This window comes from Oncorhynchus masou, chromosome 9 (assembly GCF_036934945.1).
Source record: "Oncorhynchus masou masou isolate Uvic2021 chromosome 9, UVic_Omas_1.1, whole genome shotgun sequence".
NCBI lineage: Eukaryota > Metazoa > Chordata > Actinopteri > Salmoniformes > Salmonidae > Oncorhynchus > Oncorhynchus masou.
In genome coordinates this window covers 63023085-63048891 of record NC_088220.1, presented here as the reverse complement: position 1 = coordinate 63048891, position 25807 = coordinate 63023085, and the positions used below count along the sequence as shown (strand labels likewise).

General features: G+C 42.3%; 1 protein-coding gene and 1 pseudogene across 1 annotated transcript; both read right to left on the bottom strand.

Moving 5' to 3' along the window:
• Positions 1-3774: 3774 nt before the first annotated feature.
• LOC135545283 (prolyl 4-hydroxylase subunit alpha-3-like) lies at positions 3775-15736 on the bottom strand. The gene is made up of 13 exons (XM_064972908.1): positions 15546-15736; positions 14989-15143; positions 14612-14841; positions 13628-13777; positions 13423-13474; positions 12822-12985; positions 12369-12545; positions 8990-9054; positions 8339-8498; positions 7441-7503; positions 7070-7138; positions 6153-6249; positions 3775-4062 (listed from the first exon to the last, which is right to left on the bottom strand). Exons 1-13 carry the CDS (start codon positions 15734-15736, stop codon positions 3992-3994), a joined length of 1644 nt encoding a protein of 547 aa, XP_064828980.1. The 3' UTR covers positions 3775-3991.
• A 7547-nt stretch (positions 15737-23283) lies between these two features.
• Positions 23284-24045, bottom strand: LOC135545058 (odorant receptor 131-2-like; annotated as a pseudogene).
• Positions 24046-25807: the final 1762 nt, after the last annotated feature.

The following is a 25807-nucleotide window of genomic DNA, read 5'->3' as shown; positions in this document are numbered from 1 at the left end:
TTCCTGGATGGTTGGGAGAAGTTGCTCTCGGAGGATGTGTGGGTACCATTCTTAATTCATGGCTGTGTTCTTAGGCAAAATTGTGAGTGAGCCCACTCCCTTGGCTGAGAAGCAACCCCACACATGAATGGTCTCAGGATGCTTTACTGTTGGCATGACACAGGACTGATGGTAGCGCTCACCTTGTCTTCTCCGGACAAGCTTTTTTCCGGATGCCCCAAACAATCGGAAAGGGGATTCATCAGAGAAAATAACTTTACCCCAGTCCTCAGCAGTCCAATCCCTGTACCTTTTACATAATATCAGTCTCTCCCTGATGTTGTTCCTGGAGAGAAGGGGCTTCTTTGCTGCCCTTCTTGACACCAGGACATCCTCCAAAAGTCTTTGCCTTACTGTGCATGCAGATGCACTCACACCTGCCTGCTGCAAGTCCTGAGCAAGCTCTGTAGTGGTGGTGCCCCCATCCCGCAGCTGAATCAACTTTAAGAGATGGTCTTGGTGCTTGCTGGACTTTCTTGGGCGCCCTGAAGCCTTCTTCACATCAATTGAACTGCTCTCCTTGAAGTTCTTGATGATCCGATAAATGGTTGATTTAGGTGCAATCTTACAGGCAGCAATATCCTTGCCTGTGAAGCCCTTTTTGTGCAAAGAAATGATGACGGTACGTGTGTCCTTGAAGGAAACCATGGTTGACAGAGGAAGAACAATGATTCCAAGCCCGACCCTCCTTTTCAAGCTTCCAGTCTGTTATTCAAACTCAATCATCATGACAGAGCGATCTCCAGCTTTGTCCTCGTCAACACTCACACCTGTGTTAACGAGAGAATCACTGACATGATGTCAGCTGGTCCTTTTGTGGCAGGGCTGAAATGCAGTGGAAATGTTTTTGGGGGATTCAGTTCATTTGCATGGCAAAGAGGGACTTTTCAATTAATTGCAATTCATCTAATCACTCTTCATAACATTCTGGAGTATATGCAAACTGCCATCATACAAACTGAGGCAGGAGATTTTGTCAAAATTAATATTTGTGTCATTCTCAAAACAATTTTTGGCACCGACTGTATGTGTGTGCATAAGAACAATTTTCCACAGCCCGAGTGGACACTTGCAACTTGGTTGAAATACAAAAACACCATACAGTTGAAGTCGGAAGTTTACATACACTTAGGTCGAAGTCATTAAAACTCGTTTTTCAACCACTCCACAAATTTCTTGTTAACAACTATAGTTTTGGCAAGTCGGTAAGGACATCTACTTTGTGCATGACACAAGTCATTTTTCCAACAATTGTTTACAGACAGGTTATTTCACTTATAATTCACTGTATCACAATTACAGTGGGGCAGAAGTTTACATACACTAAGTTGACTGTGCCTTCCAACAGCTTGGAAAATTCCAGAAAATTATGTCATGGCTTTTAGAAGCTTCTAATAGGCTAATTGACATCAGTTGAGTCAATTGGAGGTGTACCTGTGGATGTGTTTCAAGGCCTACCTTCAAACTCAGTGCCTCTTTGCGTGACATCATGGGAAAATCCAAAGAAATCAGCCAAAACCAAAGCCCCAAAAAATAGTAGACCTCCACATGTCTGGTTCATCCTTGTGAGCAATTTCCAAAGATCGTACTTTTTGGAGAAATGTCCTCTGGTCTGATGAAACAAAAACAGAACTGTTTGGCCACAATGGCCATCGTTATGTTTGGAGGTAAAAGGGGGAGGCTTTCAAGCTGAAGAACACCATCCCAACCGTGGAGCACGGGGTGGCAGCATCATGTTGTGGGGGTGCTTTGCTGCAGGAGGGACTAGTGCACTTCACAATAGAGATTGCATCATGAGGTAGGAAAATTATGTGGATATATTGAAGAAACATCTAAAGACATCAATCAGGAAGTTAACATTTGGTAGCAAATGGGTCTTCCAACTGGACAATGACCCCAGGCATACTACCAAAGTTGTGGCAAAATGGCTTAAAGACAACAAAGTCAAGGTATTGGAGTGGCCATCACAAAGCCCTAACCTCAATCCTATAGAACATTTGTGGGCAGAACTGAAAAAGTGTGTGCTAACAAGGAGGCCTACAACCCTGACTCAGTTACACCAGCTCTGTCAGGAGGAATGGGCCAAAATTCACCCAACTTATTGTGGGAAGCTTGTGGAAGGCGACCTGAAACTTTTGACCCAAGTTAAACAATTTAAAGGCAATGCTATCAAATATGAATTGAGTGTATGTAGACCTCTGACCCACTGGGAAGTGATGAAAGAAATAAAAGCTGAAATAAACCATTCTCTCTGCTATTATTCTGACATTTCACATTCTTAAAGTAAAGTGGTGATCATAACTGACCTAAGACAGGGAATTTTTAAATGTCAGGAAATGTAAAAAAAACTGAGTTTAAATGTTTTTGGCGAAGGTGTATATAAACTTCCGACTTCAACTGTACGTGTCTTGTGCTCACATATTAGACAGGTCAACTATAAATAGTCTGCGGAATGTACGCAGAGTAAATATTATTTTGTGTATGTTTTGTTTTAACTGCTTAGTAATGAGGCAGACATACATATTTTTGTTGAAGTTCTTTATTTTGAAATCATATAAAGTTAGAGAATTCCATAGAATAGAAATGTTCTTGGTTGGAGAAACTCCAAAGGCATAACCTCCATCCTCCATATGCATTTTATCAAACATGGGCCTCCTGTCAATCCACTCCAGGGGGAACAATCAAGGTCTACTGTTAAGGAATGCAGCTGGGAGCATGTAGCATTCCTGTAGTATACGACCTCTGTGTTTGTATCTGTCTAAACTAAAGGGTAGGGGTGGTACGGGGTTGTGCACTGGAGGGAATACTTCCTTACATCCCAGCAGGCAGAGATATTATCCTTGTTGAACCCCTCTCCCTTCAACACTCCCTGTCACTCAAAAGGCAGCAGCCAGCTCAAAGAATCATACAGACAGTGAAGCCCCTGGGAGCCTACAGTACATTTCACTCCTCACTCCCTCATAGACTAGGTGTGAAAGCCTGTATGCACTCTTTTCAGAGGTGTTTTGATCTACATACAAACACATATTTTGGCCTGCTGGTATGCAGCTAGATACCTAGGATTTGTAGTGAGGTCAGAGACTCTGTGCTAAAGAAGACGCATTCATCCAATTATCTGGTTTACAGACCATGACTAATTAATTATGCCTCTGAATGGGAGCTAGAAGACTAAACAGGTTTGACTCATATGCACCCCATTAGCTACAAGGAGATGAGCAATAGAGAGCACACCAAATGTCAGCAAGCCCCTCAGTGGGAGAGATGACTACCTCATCTCCTGAACTGACAGCATGAATGGGAAAAAGTCACAATAACCTTTTTCCTCTGAATCACAGCGCCACTCTTAACTACATTCTTAAGGTATGAGATGGTTAGAGAAATATAATTCTAAATCAATTGTGATGGTAAAGATTAGCGCTGTGATAATGAGATCAGTCCGTGTGAAGCGTATCCTGACAGATTCAGTGCAGCAGTTTCAAAAGGCTGCATTATACTTTTTTTTCAAACAAACTGACACCGGAGGCAAACAGCCGAGCAGAGTTAACTGAAACCAGCCCAGTGTGTGAGTGTAGAGGCCTCTCTCAGAGAGAGCTCTGCTCCAGCAGGGACTGACTGGGGAGTGGGAGCAAGAGGCCACTCTGCTTTTGGGGCTGATTGCCAAATGCCCTCCTCCACCCCCACCACCTCCTCCTTCCCAAAACCAAGTCAGCCCCCTGCCATTCCAGCCCCCTCCAACAGTGTCTGTGCTCCTCGTTCCCTTGTGCCTGAAGCTCCAATCACAGGTGCAGGCTGCTCTTTGGCTGCCTTCCTCTCCCCCAGCCTCAAGCGCTCTCGCATGCCCTCTCTTGCTCCCTCTCTCGTTCCCTCCCTCTCTGCCTGCGTGGTGCGCACGGCTCCATTGTGGAGGCTGGTTCTTGTACTCCAAGCGGTCCCAGCAGCTGCTTTCTCTCTCTCACTCCTCAGGATTGGGGCTGCAGCGTCTCTGGAACTCCTGGCCGTACTCATGGATCCATTTGTTAGCCACTGGAACAGGGCATGGACAACAGAGAGTATGTGTTAGTAGTTTATGTCGCAGAGTAGTCAAACAAACAACAAATATCATATACAGGTGTGTAAAAAAGAGTTGTTAAATATTCACAGACATTAAAATCACCAAAAAGTGTAGACACACATTTTTATATAGATCCCTTGTATGGAGCCATCAATTTTTTAACTATATATATATATATATATATATATATATATATATATATATATATATATATATATATATATATAATTATTTTTTTTCACCTTTATTTAACCAGGTAGGCCAGTTGAGAACAAGTTCTCATTTACAACTATGACCTGGCCAAGATAAAGCAAAGCAGTACGACAAAAACAACACAGAGTTACACATAAACAAACGTATGGTCAATAACACAATAGAAAAAAAATCTGTATACAGTGTGAGCAAATGAAGTAAGGAGGTAAGGCAATAAATAAGCCAATAGAATTTAGCAATTTACACTAGAGTGATATATGTGCAGATGAGGATGTAGAAATACTGGTGTGCAAAAGAGCAGAAAAACAAAAACAAATATGGGGAGGAGGTAGGTAGTTGGTTGGATGGGCTATTTACTGATGGGCTATATACAGCTGCAGCGATCTGTAAGCTGCTCTGACAGCTGACGCTTAGAGTTAGTGAGGGAGATACAAGTCTCCAACTTCAGTGATTTTTGCAATTTGTTCCAGTCATTGGCAGCAGAGAACTGGAAGGAAAGGCAGCCAAAGTAGGTGTTGGCTTTGGGGATGACCAATGAAATATACCTACTGGAGCATGTGCTACGGGTGGGTGTTCCTATGATGACCAGTGAGCTGAGATAAGGCAGAGCTTAATCTAGCAAAGACTTGTATATGACCTGGAGCCAGTGGGTTTGGCGACAAATATGTAGCGAGGACCAGCCAACGTGAGCATACAGGTGGCAGTGGTGGGTAGTATATGGGGCTTTGGTGATGAAACGCATGGCACTGTGATAGACTGCATCCAATTTGTTGAGTAGAGTGTTGGAGGCTATTTTGTCAATTATATCGTCGAAGTCAAGGATTGGTAGGATAGTGAGTTTTATGAGGGTATGTTTGGCAGCATGAGTGAAGGAGGCTTTGTTGCAAAATAGGAAGCCGATTTTAGATTTAACTTTGGATTGGAGATGCTTAATGTGGAAGTAGAGTAGAGTTTACAGTCTAGCCAGATACCTAGGTATTTATAGTTGTCCACATATTCTAAGTCAAAACCGTCCAGAGTGGTGATGCTAGCCATGCGGGCGGGTGCGGGCAGCGAACCGTTGAAGAGCATACATTTAGTTTTACTAGCATTTAAGAGCAGTTGGAGGCCACGGAAAGAGTGTTATATGTCGTTGAAGCTCGTTTGGAGGTTTGTTGACACAGTGTCCAAAGAAGGGCCAGATGTATACAGAATGGTGTCGTCTACGTAGAGGTGGATCAAAGAATCACCTGCAGGAAGAGCGACATCATAGATATATATTCATGAGAAAAGAGTCGGCCCGAGAATTGAACCCTGTGGCACCCCCATAGAGGTCCCGGACAACAGGCCCTCCGATTTGACACACTGAACTCTATCTGAGAAGTAGTTAGTGAACCAGGCGAGGCAGTCAATAATGGGAAATGGGGCCTTATTTCCTTGTTATAATCTTAGTTCAAATACATGAACACACAGTAAAATAAAAAATAAAAAGTATATACTTTCTCCTTTAAGTGTCTCTCAGAAGCAGCCACTCACATTAATTACTGATACCCCCCTGTTTCCTTTAGCCTTGTCACTGACTGTGGGATCCAAGATGGAGTTAAATGATGTGGAATGGAGGCCCACATGTTTAGCATCCCAGAGCAGTGCTCAGTGCCGGACCTCTTCTCTATATTGTCCCCAACTCTACCTGTATAATGCAGTGCAGATGTGGCCCCAGGCTCCAGCTGTGACTTCAGTATGACAGGCAGGGGCTACTGGAATAGACGTAGGGTCCTTAGCGTTCCACATCTGACACTGCTCACTGTACCTGTGTGTTTTTCTATAGGAACTATGTGGCGTTCCCGGTTGTCTCATTAAAGCCTCTTACCCCATTTGTCCCCAACAAGCACAGGGCAGCCAGCATGCAGAGTGTCCCCATCTCCTTGGCCGTTCCTATGGAGGTTCCACCAGAATAGGGCAGCATTCTGGAACACAAGAGACATTGGAAATGTGTCACTAAAAACATTGGAACAAAACATTTCAAATCGTGCCTGGATTTTGTGGGCCACTATCGCGCCTGGAATGTGTATGGTCTCCTCCTCTACTTGACAATCCTAAGCCATTGTACCTCAATGAAAATCAAATGTTGTATATATGTATGTTAAAATCCCACGTGCATAGCTGTGCTCCAAGTACAACATATTTGACATTGACATGAGGGAAAGGGTGCCCAGTGAGAGAGATTTTTTCTAACACTTGAGGAAAGGAAGTGAAACCTCAATAAAATCCAGGTTGATAGGTTAAAACCTGGTGAGGTCCTGTGTCTTTTCAACAGCAGCTCATTTATTAAACCAAACACTACACTGTGGATGCATCCCAAATGGCATCAATATTATGTACAGGGCCCTGGTCAAAAGTAGTACACTATAAAGAGAATTGGGTGCCATTTGGGACACTGCCTATGGCTACTCTTTACTCATCAGGCCTTCTGTCATAAGAACAGTCCTACTCAAAACATCTTAAGAAATGACGTGACCTTTCTGAGGAAAGAATCTCTTATTATTCTTGATGGCATTTTAACACCTGCACAGAGTGAATGTTTAGGAGGGTATGTGTTCTGGCTTGAAGCAATTTTGATGGATAAACAAGAAGGTAAAGCACATGTCCAAAATAGAATCCTATTACCTATAGAGTGCACTACTTTTGACAAACACTGGTAACAAGTAGTGCACTCTGTAGGGAATAGGGTGCCATTTGGGACATAGCACAAGTTTAGCCAGCAGCTGATGTGAGCAGTGCATTTACCTCCACAACAGGAACGCTAAAGTTAGCATGGATGAAGGCTGTGGACCCACCTGCGTCCACAGAGCTGAGCTGTGGAGGATGACAACATTCTCACTGAGTTGTGTCTAGTCTAGCCACTGTGCACACGTCAAAAAAAGCCATCCATGCTGGAATAAGGAGTGTGGAGTTTGTCCAAATCTCACAAGCAGATATTCTTTTTCATACCACCTTAACTTGAAGTTTGACATCTCATTGCAATTTCAATAAGAAAATACTGAATTCTAATTCTGATTGAAGCGATATAGCGTACAGTATCTCCAAAGATGCCTTTACTGTATATCCACAAATGAGACAAACATGCACATAACAGGATAACAAGATAAAACACTTACGTATATCATGAAGGTTGCCACTCGATTCCCAGTGTTGAGCCTAAAAAGGGGGCTTGATGCTGACTGGTTACATGTAGGAAATAGTACACATAAATATATCATGTCCTTACCATGGCTACATCTCAAATGGCACCCTATTCCCCTATACAGAGCGCTACTTTCAACCAGAGAACTATGAGCCCTGGTCAAAAGTAGTGTACTAGGGCAGTGGTTCCCAAACAGTGGGGCGCGCCCAGCAGAGGGGGGGGGGGGGGGGTGGAGAGCGCGGGTCCCCCTCCCCAAAATAAGTTGTAATACTAGAATGCAAAAGGTGCAATTTCAAAATTGGGTAGTTTTCCTCTTGTCATGTCAGTTCTTGCAGACCTTAGAGAGCTATTTAAATCCTGTCAGAAATGTCCAGTTCAACTAGTCCATGTCAGCTAACGTTTTGTAGCTAGATTTTTAGCCATAGATTTTGGATTAATGTTTGAGTCACTCAAATATCAGATGAATACACATTTGACATGGCCATTAGACATGGGGGGGGGCGCGGGACGTTCCCCAATGCAGGGGGGGTGACAGGTAGCCTAGTGGTTAGAGCGTTGGGTCAGTAACCAAAAGGTTGCTAGATCGAATCCCCAAGCTGGCAAGGTACAAGTCTGTTGCTCTGCCCCTGAACAAGGCAGTTAACCCACCATTCCTAGGCTGTCATTGTAAATAGGACTTTGGTTCTTAACTGACTTGCCTAGTTAAATAAAATAAAATGCTGGAAGAGTGTAAAAGTTTAGGAACCCTTGTACTAGGAAATAGAGTGATGTTTGGGACACAGACCATCACTCAACACTAACACACAACATGAGGGTTCACTATTGCATTAAGTGTTTATTCATTTAGTAATAAGTGTTTAGTAAACACTCACAGTTGCATGGTCAAAATGAGGTTCATAGTGTCCTCCAATCCCATAGTTCACCACTTGGAGGTACTCTGCATACGGAGGCTGCACATTGAGACTTGTGAGCCAGGTGATTCTCTGGTCCAGCCTCCCAATGATAGGGTGGGCTGTGTCCTTTAGCCATGCACTGAAAAACAAACCACACACTCTCATAATACAGATCATGTCACTGTCTTGGTTTGAGCTCGACCTGATGTTATGTACACTCTGTCTTCTGACAGGTGGCGTCATTCCTACTTGATGTGCAGTCCTCAACTGATCAATGCAGATTGACTCGTCGCTCTACCTGATGTAAAACAATAATGTACACTTCACCTTCCACTGATACTGTAGGTTTCATAGGTGTTCAGCTACGTTCCATACAACAGTTAACGTTTATCCCACAGTTAACTATCATACATTACATGGTATAACTAATAAGCCTGAAAATCACATGTGCACCATAAAATTAGCCCAAGCATGTTATATTGTTATACGGTATATTCACTGGTTGCTGTGAGGGTGCATTGTTCTGCTGGTGCTTTAATTACTGCTTGCAGTGTTATGAAAAGGAACTGTAAACTATACATTGACAGTGACATGCAGTGACATGCAGTGACATGTTTCTGATAGTAATACCTCTTGCTGATGCGATACTCTGCAGTAGCCTGTTCCTCTCCAGATGCCACCACAGATCTCCTTAACTTATGGCACAAAAAGAGAGAAGACTTTCAATACTCAATCATTTTATACAGAAGTAACTTTTTAGGATCAAATTGCAGGGCTCTGTCTGACAAGAGAAACATGAATGATGTGAGGATAGAGAAGAGAACAGTAAAGAAAAGAGCACTGAAAGAGCACAGTAAATAACATACAAAAATGAACTTGAATAAATGGAGCGAAGTCAAACATGGTTTCCATATGTTTGTGTTTGATACCGTTCCATTAATTCCATTCCAGTCATTAAAATGAGCCCATTAGTACAACGCAGATTTTCTTCTTCCTAACCAGCTTGGACATATTTTAGCGGGCTAAATCTATGATGTTTAAATGCCCATTTACTCTGTTCCATCTGACTGCGCTATCCACTGTCTCATCAGCCCAGGCAGGGAAGTTATAAACTTGATTTCCACTACAAAAATAATCTAGACATTATCTCACATTTCTTTTAGACTAATATTTAGTTTTCAACAGCGGAGATTTGTATAAACCTCCCTGTCATTGTTTCAATATTCAAATTCGATCTCCAACTGTCCCACAGTAATGTAATGAACGTGTAGGGGTCGGGAGTCGAGACGAGAGAGAGAAGCAGGCAGCTTTCTCAGCCAGTCGAAATCATGAATCAGCTAGCATCGTTTTTATAGATGTATACAAAGAAGAAGCCATTGAAAAAGGTCAAACGAAACAAAGTGCAACTATTTTACAGTCTTTCCAGCTTCCGTTTGAAGTTATTGTATTAGCTGTGTTGTTGGCTAGCTCCTCTGAGCAACAGTGTCCTAACGAGAGAGAGCACATTTTTTATGTCAGGCGAAATCATGTATCCAAATAAATGTCACTAAAAAACAGCTTAAACAAATGCACCTACTGTTGTTATTCTGTATGGCAATTGAACACTTAGAATGAACAACTGGGTCGCGTCCATTGATACAGAACAAAAAGAACTCACGAAAGGGTCGCGTCTCTAGCAACCCTAGATGTGTGTCAGGACTATATCTTGCGGAAAGATGAAATAGTACGAATAAATTCATCAAAATTATGTTTTTTTAATGAAAATATGTCAATCATTATTTGAATTTGCTGGTAACCTGTTGTATAAAAGTGATTATGCATTCAAAGCCGGTGTTTGTTGGATATATTGGCACGGTTTGCCGGCCCTCGGCTTGTTCTCGGGTGTTAAGCCCGTGCCAATATATCCAACAAAAACCGGCTTCTCAGGCATTATCACTTATTTGTTAATATTTCTTAATATTGTAAATATTGCAACCAGGTCACAGAACAGAGACTGAGCCTTTCTAAAGCCCTTGATGTTTTATTTTTTATTTTATTTCACCTTTATTTAACCAGGTAGGCTAGTTGAGAACAAGTTCTCATTTGCAACTGTGACCTGGCCAAGATAAAGCATAGCAGTGTGAACAGACAACACAGAGTTACACATGGAGTAAACAATTAACAAGTCAATAACACAGTAGAAAAAAAGGGGAGTCTTTATACAATGTGTGCAAAAGGCATGAGGAGGTAGGCGAATAATTACAATATTGCAGATTAACACTGGAGTGATAAATGATCAGATGATCATGTACAGGTAGAGATATTGGTGTGCAAAAGAGCAGAAAAGTAAATAAATAAAAACTGTGGGGATGAGATAGGTGAAAATGGGTGGGCTATTTACCAATAGATTATGTACAGCTGCAGCGATCGGTTAGCTGCTCAGATAGCTGATGTTTGAAGTTGGTGAGGGAGATAAAAGTCTCCAACTTCAGCGATTTTTGCAATTCGTTCCAGTCACAGGCAGCAGAGTACTGGAACGAAAGGCGGCCGAATGAGGTGTTGGCTTTAGGGATGATCAGTGAGATACACCTGCTGGAGCGCGTGCTACGGATGGGTGTTGCCATCGTGACCAGTGAACTGAGATAAGGCGGAGCTTTACCTAGCATGGCCTTGTAGATGACCTGGAGCCAGTGGGTCTTGCGACGAATATGTAGCGAGGGCCAGCCGACTGGAGCATACAAGTCGCAGTGGTGGGTAGTATAAGGTGCTTTAGTGACAAAACGGATGGCACTGTGATAAACTGCATCCAGTTTGCTGAGAAGAGTTGTTGGAAGCAATTTTGTAGATGACATCGCCGAAGTCGAGGATCGGTAGGATAGTCAGTTTTACTAGAGTAAGCTTGGCAGCGTGAGTGAAGGAGGCTTTGTTACGGAATAGAAAGCCGACTCTTGATTTGATTTTTGATTGGAGATGTTTGATATGGGTCTGGAAGGAGAGTTTGCAGTCTAGCCAGACACCAAGGTACTTATAGGTGTCCACATATTCAAGGTCGGAACCATCCAGTGTGGTGATGCTAGTCGGGCATGCGGGTGCAGGCAGCGATCGGTTGAAAAGCATGCATTTGGTTTTACTAGCGTTTAAGAGCAGTTGGAGGCCACGGAAGGAGTGTTGTATGGCATTGAAGCTCGTTTGGAGGTTAGATAGCACAGTGTCCAATGACGGGCCGAAAGTATATAGAAAGGTGTCGTCTGCGTAGAGGTGGATCAGGGAATCGCCCGCAGCAAGAGCAACATCATTGATATATACAGAGAAAAGAGTCGGCCCGAGAATTGAACCCTGTGGCACCCCCATAGAGACTGCCAGAGGACCGGACAGCATGCCCTCCGATTTGACCGATTTGATAGATGAAGTATTTGAGATCACAAACATGCAAGAATAGAAATGACAATACTATCATACCTATCATACCTGCCATTGTAATCTAAGCTGTAACTATTACTCGGGTGAAAAACTAGCACCTCAGTGGCAGTCTAAGCAGCCAGACCACAGGGGGAAAAAGCAGATTGGAAATGTCCTAAAATAACCGTTATCCCAGCAGAGCTAAAACAAACAGTGTTCTGTGTGTAGAGTCACTCTCCTGCTCAATCTTTACTGGAGTCATAAAATAGGCCGTTGACATGTAACGCATTTAATAATCCTTCAGATGCGCAAAAACTAATCATGACACAGGAGGGTCTCTTCTATCAGTTATGTTATTTAAAAGACACTCGTAATTTTTTGACTTGGAAAGTGAATGTGGTAATCAGAATCAATGTCATGACAATGGAATCTGGGGCCATATGCATCAAGCATCAGAGTTGGATGGCTGATTTAGGATCCATTTAGCCTTTAAGATCATAATGAATAAGACTGGACAGGGAGAACTGGATCCTAGATCAGCACTTCTTATCCGAGATGCTTGATACATACTGCCCTGATAGGCCTTTTCTGAGTAAAAGGGGTGACACCATGGCAGTAGATAGACACTCACCCCTGTCTGGGCGAGGTCCTTGATGCGCTCTGCCTCTGAGCCAGTGATGAAGCTGTGGTAGAGGACCACATATGGCTGCAGGCTCAGCACCTCACGTCTGATTGGCTGCAGTAGTAGCCCAGGACTGTCATTGTTGAAATAGTCACAGAACAGCCGGGGGTTTTCATAACGCATTGGCTGTGAGGAGAGAAGGGCATCTGAAGTCATTACCGGATCCGAAACATGGAAAGAAAGCAGCAGTATTTTCTTTTCATCCTCAGAACTTTAAAAACTATTTTCTTTCTCTGTGAGCTCCAGAATGTAGTCTCAGTTTTTCATATGGTGTCGTACATTTAAAAGGACAGCATGATTTCAGTTCTGTTTGGAGCATTTCTAAAAGCAAATGTATCACTCAATTGCTTCCGCATATAGCCGGCTGGGTGGAGGAGATTACAATATCATAGATGAGTATACCGGAGTGCCTTGTGTCCGACACAGTCTCTCGTAGGTGTTCCTTGTCCGTAGATAGGTGGTGTTAGGCCTCTTCAACCCAGTGTCAGCGCTCAGTAATGGTGGATTGTCAACAAGTAGTCGCTCATACTTCTCTACATTCTTCAAAACTCTCCTGTTCATGGGATCTTCAGGAAGGGAATCATGTTAATACCATCAATATGATACCATGAGTTTGGAGAAACAAATCACAGCGACCAGTTGGTAAAATAGAAACAAGCGAGCTGTACAGATGTTTTCCTGGTCAATGTATGGCTTTTTATTAAAAGGAGGCCTGAACTGTAAGGTCCAGGTCCATGTCTGCATCATGCACAGTAAGTATACAGTACTTCAGGGTTCAGCTACCGTATGGGGAAATAGGCTGATATACAAAGCAGATGGTGACCATGATATATGTAGTCAGAATGTTATTTTCATTGGACAGGATAAAGAAAAAGGAAGTGGGCCGCAGTAAACCCCATGCTCGCAACGGAACATACTATGTGAGATCCAGAGGCAGCAGTTTAGACCGCTGGACCACCCCAGGCCACACTTAAAGTGAGATGTTTTAACTAGACAGGCTTACCATGGTTCAACAACTCATGAGAGAGACTCAGTGCATAGGAGATGTTTCCTGTCTGAAGCAAAACAAAAAAGTTACATTTGGTCAACAAAATGCTGAAAGAATCACATCTCTCGACAAATACTATTTTCAACCAGTAGGTCTATTTTTTAAAGAATCACATTCAAAATCAGAATGACTTGTATTTCTATGTGCAAAATAGACACACCTTGAAGTGAGAGAAGGCCAAGTGATCCAGAGCATCTTCCAGAGTTCCCTCATTCTCTGGACTCCATCCCCCCCCCGCCCCTCGGAACAGACGCACTGACTCCTCCAGCCACTGCACTGAGTGGTAGTAGTCCTCCAGCTCATAGGCAACCTGCAATACAACAACAGGATGTTAGCATTAGAAAACAACAGAAAGATTTTATAATGACAAATTGAGACACATTCTTTTCCTGAACAGTCATACAACATACTCAAAATATATGTTGGAAGGAAAGAGTGAACAACTTTTTAGCATTGTAAATATCATTCTCTCACATCTAGAGCTGAAGAGAAGAGAGAGCGACGTAAAGTAAATGTAGTACTGTGATTGTTAATGGTGACTGAGGCTTTGTACGGGCCCTGGAAACGTGAGAAATAAAGCTCACCCTTAGATAACCCTGCTGGTTTTAACAACTAGGTTTTAGCCACCACAAAAGTGCAGTTCCCTAAACAGATATGATGTATTTTCCATACTGTCTCTCCCACACAGTGCACCGTGTGCACTGCCACTGTACATAAACAGTAGGATCCATTGAGGAGTGACTCATCATGAGGAAGACTTCGTCCGTCTTCCAAATATCTCCCTATTCCCTTTATTGTGCACTACTTTTGACCAGGACCCAAAAGACACTGTACATTACACACTCAACACAACACATACATTGCACATTACCCGTATCATACACACTTCTCATAAAGCCACATACTGTAAGTAATACATATTGTAAATTCCTTTAGTCAGTGGCGTACTATTGACGTTCAGGTATGATGGACATGGGAATGAAAGAGTGCTTATGCCTGTTCAGCTTACGTGTGGGATTTGTGTAACCATTGGCTGGAGGGAGCTTTCATCATTGTTAGATCCATACGAGACAGCGTGCAAGAGGAGAAGGGTGGAGAATCAGGTGCAGCCAATGATTAAATGTGTGAGTTATGGGTGGCTTACCTTTCCAACCAGGAAGCAGTCATCCCCAGAAAGAGGAACAGATATTGTGGGACTGTAGATGTCAATGGGGTTGCCGTTAGTGATCCTCTGGAAGTGACCTCTCACAAGTCCCCCCACTTGAAGGGCATACACATCCTGCAGTCTCATCAACCCATTGGCCGCCCCCTGAAGGTCCTCCAGTTTTGGCAAGCTTCCCTCCTCCTCTACCTCCTCGTAACCGGACCTGAAGGCTGAAACACAACACGGGGGAGTGAGTGGGGGTGGGGTGACGACAGAACACAAAAAGCGGGGATGGACCTTTGTCAAACTTATGTCCCAGGTTATGTCAGTTGTAAGGACCAGATTTGTTTTTAAAGAGAGTCATAAAGGGTAACAACCTTGGGTGTTCTCTTGCGCTTCATCACTGTAGATCAGATTAATCCACTCGGACTGCAAGCGCTTGATAAGAGTAAACGCCACCAAGGGGTTTGCCATAGCAGCTGATGGTCCATTGTACACCTCACTGTGCAATTCTGACACCTTTGCATAAAACCTGGAGAAAGAGTCTATAAGTGCTAAAGGTTTAGAGAGACTATCACCCTAAGGTGATACCATGGTAGATGGACAGAGGGGAGACAACCATGCAATGATATATGCATGAGGTTATCCATTCCAGTGATTCATCAATGGCATATGTTCTGCAAGGAATACAAAGGCCTAAGTATGATGATAATAGTAGCCTATCATTAAATTATATGGAACAAGATACAATAAAGGACACACAGCCCAAACATATAGCTTACTAATTCTTAGACACAATTATTTAGCTTTATTTGTTCTCTTTCTTTCTAAAACAACACCATCTAAACCTTAATAATTAAGCCTACAACATAAACAAGTGATAAACTATCAAGCACACGTGCATCCTGACACCGTTCCCTGTCTGTTTACTCACCTTTTGATGTCTTCAAGTCTCTCCGATTCGTGTTCAATATAAGATTCTAAATGATCAATAAGTTGTCTTTCAACAATGATGGCTTGTTTGACGTTCAATAATGACGTATACATCTCACCAAAAGATAATGGAATCAAAATCATATTGATTATAATACAGACTGAGTAAATGGATTTGAAATAATATTGCATTTTGCGCGCGTATGATGTCCTCGATGACGTTTAAAAAGTTGCCTATGCTTGCGATAGATTTTTTGTCAACTCTAATCTCTATCAATGGGTCTTGCTTTAAATCTATTAAATGTAGCGCAGTTTCTTGTTTGAAACCACTGAAACCTGCCCTACGGTAAAGCTTCGCTCGGTCCCGCCGTTCTGTGTGAATCTTCGCAATGTTCTTTCTCAACAATGCGTGCTGCTCACACCTGAGAGATCAGCTTTCACCACTTCACATCATCTGTCATCAAGAAGAATGGTTCAACAATAACAATCTCATATATGAATTTGCATGATTAATGAACAATCGTATTACATTAGGTATTTTAGGATTTGGATTTGCTCAAAATGTATTGCAATAGTTTCCATTTGGAATTGTCATGCGTAAATGTGCCCAGTCCCTGCATTCTACTCAACATATATTAGTCTAATTAAATGATTTTATAACAACTCTGACTATCAAATAATCTAACCCTTACTGCTTTAGATATCAGTGTTTTTATTTCGCCAAAGAAACTGAACGTCTTCCTATGGGCACACATTCATCCAGTGCCCAGTGGTGTAAAGTACTTATGTAAAAGTACTATAAAGTACTATTTAAGTAGTTTTTTGTGTATCTGTACTTTACTATTTAGATTTTTGCCAACTTTTACTTCACTACATTCCTAATGAAAATAATGTACTTTTTACTCCATACATTTTCCCTGACCCCCATAAGTACTCGTTACGTTTTGACAGGAAAATGGTCCAATTCACGCACTTATCAAGAGAACATCCCTGGTCACCCCTACTGCTTCTGATCTGTCTGACTCACTAAAAACAAATGCGTTGTGTGTAAATCATGTCCGAGTGTTGTAGTGTTCCCCTGGCCATCTCTCAATAAAACATTTTTTTAGTTGTGCCTTCTGGTTTGCTTAATTTAAGGAATTTGAAATTATTTATACTTTTACTTTTGATACTTAAATACATTTGAGCAATTCCATTTACTTTTGATGGTTACGTATATTTAAAACCATGTACTTTTAGACTTTTACTCAAGGAGTAGTTCACTGGGTAACTTTACTTTTTAATTTAATTTTTTTTATTTATTACAAAAAACACAAGGAAGGGGTAACATTAAAGTATTAGAACAGTATAAAAAAAGGACAAACAATACAGCATCAAGACACGATCAAACATGTATCAGTCTTTCCGCAATAGAGCCATCCTTATGTATGAGGGTGCGTGTGCATGATAGTGATATAAAATATGTCATAGTTTCCTTTTTCATGATCACAATCTTGTGACACCCGAATCCTCCAAGATCCCCCCGCAGTTCCCCAATAGCTGTCCCTCAACCATTCGAGACCCCTCCTACAGTCCCCCCCCCGGAAGAAAACAAATACATTTAATTACATTACACATGGGGCGGCAGGGTAGCCTAGTGGTTAGAGCGTTGGACTAGTAACTGTAAAGGTTGCAAATTCGAATCCTCGAGCTCACAAGGTACAAATCTGTCGTTCCGCCCCTGAACAGGCAGTTAACCCACTGTTCCTAGGCCGTCATTGAAAATAAGAATTTGTTCTTAACTGACTTGCCTAGTAAAATAAAGATAAAATAAAAAAAATAAAAAACAAGAACCCCCCACTGCACCAACAACCAAGAGAATGAACTAAAGAGATAAAAGGTAAAGACAGAAGAAAACAGCAAGTAATGAATAATACATTTAAAATAAAGGACATCAAAGGACGCAAGAAATCATAACAGCAATGCCAACTGTATATGTTTGTGTGCATGTCTGCCACTATTACATGTATGTGTGTGTTCTTGTATGTGATTATTTGAATGACAGTGTGTGCATATGCATGTGTACAAACACCTGTACAGCATTAGCCTCAGGAAAACTGGCATTAGTTGTAAAAACACTGCCACTTAGTGTCATTCAAATATACTTTTATTATGTTTTATTTAGACTTTTTTCACCTTTATCTTTTGACCATCATTCTCTCTCTCACACAGCAACTCCACTCCCACTTGTCTCCAATTCCACATCCCAACCCTCAGCTTCCCTCAGCCCATCCCGTCTATCTCTGCTGGCCACCCACTGCGTGTTTCTACACAACACATATCTTTCAACTATGCTATGATGTTTAAAGTACAATTTCAATCTATCTAATCAAATAGAATCCACATTAACTTTACTTTTACTTCAGTCATTTTCTATTAAGGTATCTTTACTTTTACTCAAGCGTGACAATTTAATACTTTCTTCACCACTGCCCCAGTGCGGTAACCCAAGCTGCACCTCTTGATAAATTTGGAATTACAGTGACACCTAGTGTACAAGTTTACGGTTTCTGGAAGTCTTTTCAAATTGTGAAGAAATCTTCTCTATTCCAAAGCAAGCCTCTCTGTTTCAAGAAAAATGTACAGTTTTGTTAGATAGCAACCAACAAATATAAGTGTTAAAAGACACCTGCTTTATAATGACATTATGGCTGTCATCCAGCCAGGGTTTTACTCTTTTTAACATAAAACAGGCTACTAGTCTGTACAGATTCAAATAAAAACATTGATTTAACCAGTGGTTCCACTTCGGGACCAGTTATTTTGACCCTGGGCTTGGTGGCCGGGCCTCTGGGACTGAGCCTGTGTTTGTGTGAGCAGCACAGGACAGACTCCCATCTCTCAGGCTGTAGATAATTGGGCTGAGGAAGCGGGGCAGCAAAATGAAGCAGAAGTAGTTGAAGGTGAACACCACACACACCTTGATTATCACAGACAACTCTTATGCGAGTGGATGGCATTGCCTGGTAGGTCTGTCAGATTCTGCATTTTTCAGTGTGGCCTGCTTGAGGAAATGTCTATGTCTGCAAATCTGAAATGTTGAGGAAAACAACGCCTTGATATGCACACAGACAATTTCATGACAATATACAGTGCATTCGGAAAGCATTTTTCGTGGTCTGAGCGTAAGCGGGCTGTCATGTACCTTCTGTCTGGCCACTCTACCATAAAGGCCTGATTGGTGGAGTGCTGCAGAGATGGTTCACCTTCTGGAAGGTTCTCCCATCTCCACAGAGGAACTCTGGAGCTCTGTCAGAGTGACCATCAGGTTCTTATTCACCTCCCAGACCAAGACCCTTCTCCCCCTATTGCTCAGTTTTGCTGGGCGGCCAGCTCTATGAAGTCTTAATGTTTCCAAACTTCTTCCATGAATGATGGAGGCCACTGTGTTCTTTGGGACCTTCAATGCTGCTGAAATGTTTTGGTACACTTACCCAGATCTGTGCCTCGATACGATCCTGTCTCGGATCTCTCTCTCTTGGTTTTTGCTGTGACATGCACTGTGGGACCTTATGTAGATCGGTGTGTGCCTTTCCAAATTATGTCCAATCAATTTAATTTACCGCAGGTGAACTCCAATCAAGTTTTAGAAACATCTCAAGGACAATCAATGGGAACAGGATGCGCCAGAGCTCAATTTCAAGTCTCATAGCAAAGGGTCTGAATACTTACGTAAATATATATATATTTTTTTTATAATCAATTTGATAACATTTCTAAAAACCTGTTTTTGCTTTGTCCTTATGGGATATTGTGTGGAGATTGATGAGAAAATATATTTTTTAAATCAATTTTAGAATAAGGCTGTAACGTAACAAAATGTGGAAAACGTCAAGGGGTCTGAATACTTTCCGAATGCACTGTACATGATCCCTAAGATGAATAAGATATAATGAACTAACCTTAACTTGTCCTCTGATGGAGAACGTAAAGGTTTGGGACGGATGGGTTGTGGACGTTTAATACATATTTCACCATAAACCACTATGACATAAAACATCTCCGGGAAGAGGCATTTCCTTATTCTACAGTTTTTGATAGTCTTGATTTCTCAAGAGATAAATTCATTTTATTTATTTGCCCAATTTATAACAGGTGAAATACAGTGAAAACGTAAAACATGGTTTACAAGACATTTGCAGTTGAGGTGAAAAAGCCTGTGAAATTACTATTAAAAAAATTGTTTGCTTTATACACTTTTCCCAAACAGGACAGGAAGAGAGATGAGGATACACGAGACAAGTTAACTGAAAAAGATATAATCTCTCAATGTTCTAATCTCTCAATGTTCATATCAAAGCGCATCAAATTCATGCAATTAGCTGTTAAAAATTCCTTATTTTTTATGCCAGGGGAGGATAACCCCAGATCCCTTACTGGCTTTGGGCAAAGCCCAAATGTCTTAAAATCTTAGAAATGCCACTGATCTCACCCTGCATCCCACTGCTGGATTGCCTCTGAAGTTAAGCACGGTCAGTTTTGGTCGGTCCCTCTATGGGAGACCAGATGTAGCTGGAAGTAGTGAAAAATAAATATGTGAAGGGAAAATAAATCATGAGGGGAAAAACGTGAAGAATTAAAATGGGAAATTTCACATACGTGTCCGAAAACCATGTCTGACTCGTGAAAATTACAGTCCAAAAAAGTGAGTGACTTTTCTGTAAGGGAACACACCTGAAAAATGTTGGGGCTGCCTTATTGATCAATAAAAAAGTTTGAATATCAAAAGAAACCCTACACGACGTGTAGAGAAAGAGGACATTATATGAGTAGTAATAATGTAGGACTATAGACAGTTGATTATACTCTAACAGGTTAATTAAGACATGTTAGTGTTTCCCCTACCACTGTAGAGGCCAGGTGGGTTTCTGGCCTAAAGATCAAATCAAGTGCACTTTATGAGAAGCTAGTACAGTAAATATTTGATTTCCTTGCAGGTTTTCTTGGGAGGAACTGGGGTATTTTATTATTCTCCTGATCAAGTCATCATTAAAAGGAAGTGCCTTCAGAAAGTATTCAGACCCCTAGACTTTTTCCACATTTTGTTATGTTACAGCCTTATTCTAAAATTGTTTTTGTTTTTTTAACTGAGCGATCTACACACAATAACCCATAATGACAAAGCGAAAACTGCATTAAATGCATAAAAAAACAGAAATACAGTACCTTATTTGCATAAGTATTGAGACCCTTTGCTATGAGACTCAATATTGAGCACAGGCGCAGCCTGTTTCCATTGATCATCCTTGAGATGTTTCTACAACTTGATTGGAGCCCACCTGTGTCACACCCTGATCTGTTTAACCTGTCTTTGTGCCTGTCTCCACCCCCCTCCAGGTGTCGCCCATCTTCCCATTATCCCCTGTGTATTTATACCTGTGTTCTCTGTTTGTCTGTTGCCAGTTTGTCTTGTCTTGTCAGATCTTACCAGCGTTCTCTCCCGCCTTCCTGTTTCTCTAGTTCTGTTTTCCCGGTTCTGACCATTCTGTCAGCCCTGACCCTGAGCCTGCCTCCTGTCCTTTACCTGCCTGACTTGGACCTGATCACAAACCTCTGCTTGCCCTCAACCTGCCCTTTCCTGCCTCGTGTTTCTAATAAAGCATCTGAGAACTGTACTATCGGCCTCCCGTGTCTGAATCTGGGTCATATACTGAGTTGCGATAACCTGTGGTAAATTCTATTGATTGGACGTGATTTGGAAAAGCACACGCCTGTCTATATAAAGTCCTGCAATTACAGTGCATGTCACAGCAAAAACCAAGTCATGAGGTTGAAGGAATTGTCCATAGAAGTTCAGAGAAAGGATTTTGTCGAGGCACAGATCTGGGGAAGGGTACAAAAATATGTCTTCAGCATTGAAGGTCCCCAAGAACACAGTGGCCTCCATCATTCTTAGATGAAAGAAGTTTGGAATGACCAAGACTCTTCCTAGAGCTGGCTGCCCAGCCAAACTGAGCAATCGGGGGAGGGAGAAGGGCCTTGGTCAGGGAGGTGACCAAGAACCCGATGGTCACTCTGACAGAGCTGTAGAGTTCCTCTATGGAGATGGGATAAACTTCCAGAAGGACAACCATCTCTGCAGCACTCCACCAATCAGGCCTTTATTGTAGAGTGGCCAGATGGAAGTCACTCCTCAGTAAAAGGTAGATGACATCCGCTTGGAGTTTGCCAAAAGGCAGCTAAAGAATCTCAGACCATGAGAAACAAGATTCTCTGGTCTGATGAAACCAAGATGGAACTCTTTGCCCTGATAGCCAAGCGTCACGTCTAGAGGAAATATGGCACCATCCCTACGGGGAAACATGGTGGTGGCAGCATCATGATGTGGGGATGTTTTTCAGCGGCAGGGACTGGGAGAATAGTCAGGATCGATGGAAAGTTGAACGGAGCAAAGAACAGAGAGATTCTTGATGAAAACCTGCTCCAGAGCGCTCATGAACTCAGACTGGGGTGAAGGTTCACCTTCCAACAGGACAACAACCCTAAGCACACAATCAAGACAATGCAGGAATGACTTCGGGATAAGTCTCTGAATGTCCGTGAGGGGCCCAGCCAGAGCCCGGTCTTGAACCCCATCGAACATCTCTGGAGAGACCAAAAATAACTGTGCTGCAATGCTCCCAATCCAAGCTGACAGAGCTTGAGAAGATCTGAGGAGAAGAATGGATGAAACTCCCCAAATACAAGTGTGCCAAGCTTGTAGCATCATACCCAAGAAGACTCAATGCTGTAATTGCTGCCAAAGTTGCTTCAACAAAGTACTGAGTAAACGGTCTAAATGTTAATGTGATATTTAAGTTTTTTGTTTTTAATAGATTTTCAAAAATGTCTAAAAACCTGTTTTTGCTTTATCATTAGGAGGTATTGTGTGTAGATTGATGAGGGAACAAAGCAATTGAATACATTTTAGAATAAGGCTGTAACGTAACAACGTGGAAGAAGTCAAGGGATCTGAATACTTTCCGAAGGCACTGTACATGGTTTATGTTATGACATTTTTTGGGGGGGGAAGAACACATTTCACTGCAATGCATATAATTATTGATGCTGTAGACCTAAAAACATACATAAGTGCATTTAACAGAGTTGTGCATATGTACCAAGACATTAACACAGTACGTCATTGTCTGAGGACTTGACAAAGAAAAGTGCATTTCAACACCACAAGATCATGTGATAATTAAATCCAATACGTTGTTACATGCTGTTGCAAATCATGTTTTATATATCCAAATCTGAAACAGTAAAGCCATTATTAATGAGTACATCATGCAATACAACAAAACATCTCTGTTAACCTGTTCCAGTAAGTGGTCTTTTCATATAATCAGCTATTTAAATATCAACAAATATTCTCTTATTCAATCCACAAAATACATAAAACCTTTCATCACTGTAGGTGTAAGGGAGTACGTAACTGGTGGCAGGGAAGTCAGGCGCAGGAGAGCAAAACTGGGTAATCAACGGAGCAGTTTTATTCATAAAACCACTGGAAACCAGAATAACAAACAAATGGGTACAGCACCCGTTGCGCACCAGAGAAAATGTGCACATGCACTTACAATGAACAATTCCACACAAAGAAATGGGGGGGGGGGGAACAGAAGGTTAAATACACAACATGTAACGAGGGAATTGACACCAGGTGTGTGGGAAGACAAGACAAAACAAAAGGAAAATGAAAAGTGGATCGATGATGGCTAGAAGACCGGCGACGCCGAGCGCCGCCCGAAAAGGAGAGGAACCGTCTTTGGTGGAAGTTGTGACATTAGGCCATAGACAAGTGGACTCAGACATTGTGGGTCCAGAATAAAAACAATGTAATCAAAGTACCTTACATCAATAAAAATTCTGAAATGAATCTGCAAGACAGCTGCCTAGATGAATGGGCATCACATCTGGATCAGACAGAGGAACAGCTGGATGGCGTGGAGGATCCCCATTTTATGACTTTTAGAGGAAGATTTCATACTGTCTGATGATGCCTCTTTAGCAACTGCTATTATTCTAGCAGAGGTAAACACAATGGTGATGGACATGACCAGAAAGTAGAACTGACTTACTGCTGATCTAATGTGACCCTACCACCTATGTACAACAAGCATCTCCACTGAGTACTGCTTGTCCAGAGTGTAAAAGTCCAGAGGTACTGAGGCAAGGAAGATGGAGACCATTATGATGGACTGCATGGCGCTGATGCTGTGGATGAGTAGGATGCAGTGAATGGCTCTGCGTACAGTGGAGAGCTCTCTATGGCACAGAGGCATGCAGATGGCCACATACCGCTCCAGGCTCATGGCTGTCAGTGTCAGCGGCGTGACAAAGGTCAATACACTCATAAAAACACGGATGATAATACACACTGCAACTGGCATGGGGACAGCAAAGAAACTAAGTAGGAGCAAGATGTTAGCCACTATTAAGTACAGGCAGTCAGCCAGCAGTGTGTGAGCGAAGAAGATTTAGCGTGTGTTTGTCCTTTTTGAAGACGGTGAAGATGATCAAGCAGATGGCATTCAGGACCTGGACTATTACGACCTGGATTATTACAACCCTCTCGTTAAACTGTCACTGACCATTTCTTTTTATGTATTGAGGTTATTTGAATAATGTTCCTAGGGTCGAACGTGGCACTTATTATTGTGAGGATCAATGCTGAAAACAGGAAGCAGGTACAGGGGGAACATTTAATAGACAACGGACATGAAACAGGACAGGAACAGCGTCTGGACAGGAGACAAAATAACGACATTAATGTTGACACAGGGAACAAATGGGGGAGCAGACAACAAAGGGAAGTACCCTCCCCTCTAGGGGCGCCACTCGGCGTCCCACCTGGGCGAGACTGACGGGCCAGCCGAGGCATGGGTGCTGGACAAGCCTGACGAACCTGCAGAGGCGTGGGAGCATGGTGAACCAGCTGAGGCGTGGGAGCCTGACGATTCAGTTGAGGCACGAAAGCCTGACGATCCCGCTGCGACGCGGGAGCCTGACAAACCGGCTGAGGCATGAGGGCCTGATGGCCGGCTGCAAAATGACGTGGGGTGGACGCCTGCCGGGGCAAGAAAACCTCTCGAGCCGGCGTGGAAGCCCGACAAGCTAGCTGAGGCACCCCCGGTTCCATCGGTGACAGCATCCGGTCCCGACGTCACCAACAAAAAACAAACCCAACCTGATGCTTCCAATTTTGGTGTCAGCATTCTGTGAGGATCGACACTGGAGACAGGAAGCAGGTACAGGGAGAACATTTAATAGACAACGGACATGAAATAGGACAAGGGACAAAATAACGACATCTATGCAGGCACAGGGAACAAACGGGTGAGCAGACAATTATAGACGAGGCAATCAACAAAGAGAAGGAGTCCAGGTGAGTACTGCTGCACGCAATGATGTTGACAGGTGTGCGTAATGAAGGGTAGTTTGGAGCCCTTGAGCGGGAGTATGACAATTATAGGCTACTACAGTTGCGAGGCTCATTGTGAGATTATAAATGAGGATACAATCAATATGTTTAGAGTTACATAAATCATAGCAGAGGTAACATGTATAGTATAAAGCTTGTACTTGCGTGACTATGTGGATTTGAACTTGGGTCTCCTGCTTTTCAAAACACTTTCTTACTCCACTCAGCCAGTCTTCAGTCTAAATGGTTCTGCTGAACCACCCATGTTACACTGAGCACATGGGGCCCGATTCAGACTTGAGATTCATAGACTTAAGTCAGTAAACATGGACATTTATTTTACTTAAGTCTATGTTAAATCAACTTATCTCAAGTCTGAATAGGAATTCTACCTTCTCCTGTGTGGAATTTCACCTTTATTTGTAAATGCTTTATTTAGACAGATTATAATTATACCGTGAATACAGAGAAGGAGTGAACATGGGAAAGGAATAAAAATCCTGAGTTGTAGGGCAGAAAGTGGGACACATTTATTTGTAATGTGACCCACTCAACCACATCTCCACATGTCTAGTGAGGAGCTTGTGAATCCCATTGAGTTCAAGCCTGGGCACCCATGTCAGAAGACAAATGTTTAGATTGAAGGCAAAATGTGAACTTCAAACATTGTGCTGCCGCACTGTTCAGAATTCCCCCAGTCTGGGGCATAAAGGTGTAGAAAGGAAATTCATGTTAGGAGTGCCCTCTGGATAACTCTATGATGAAATGGGGAAACCGACCTGGTCTCAGAGCAAAACGTATTATAATTTACAAAATTC

Bases quoted from the DNA above. Each gene is read 5' to 3' on its own strand.
- LOC135545283 (XM_064972908.1), bottom strand. From the start codon at position 15,736: ATGCAATATTATTTCAAATCCATTTACTCAGTCTGTATTATAATCAAT. The intron at 12,546-12,821 runs GTATACTCATCT...CTCTCCTCACAG, and splicing joins GTCGGACACAAGGCACTCCG to CCAATGCGTTATGAAAACCC. The intron at 6,250-7,069 runs GTAAATGCACTG...CTTGTGTTCCAG, and splicing joins TTAGCGTTCCTGTTGTGGAG to AATGCTGCCCTATTCTGGTG.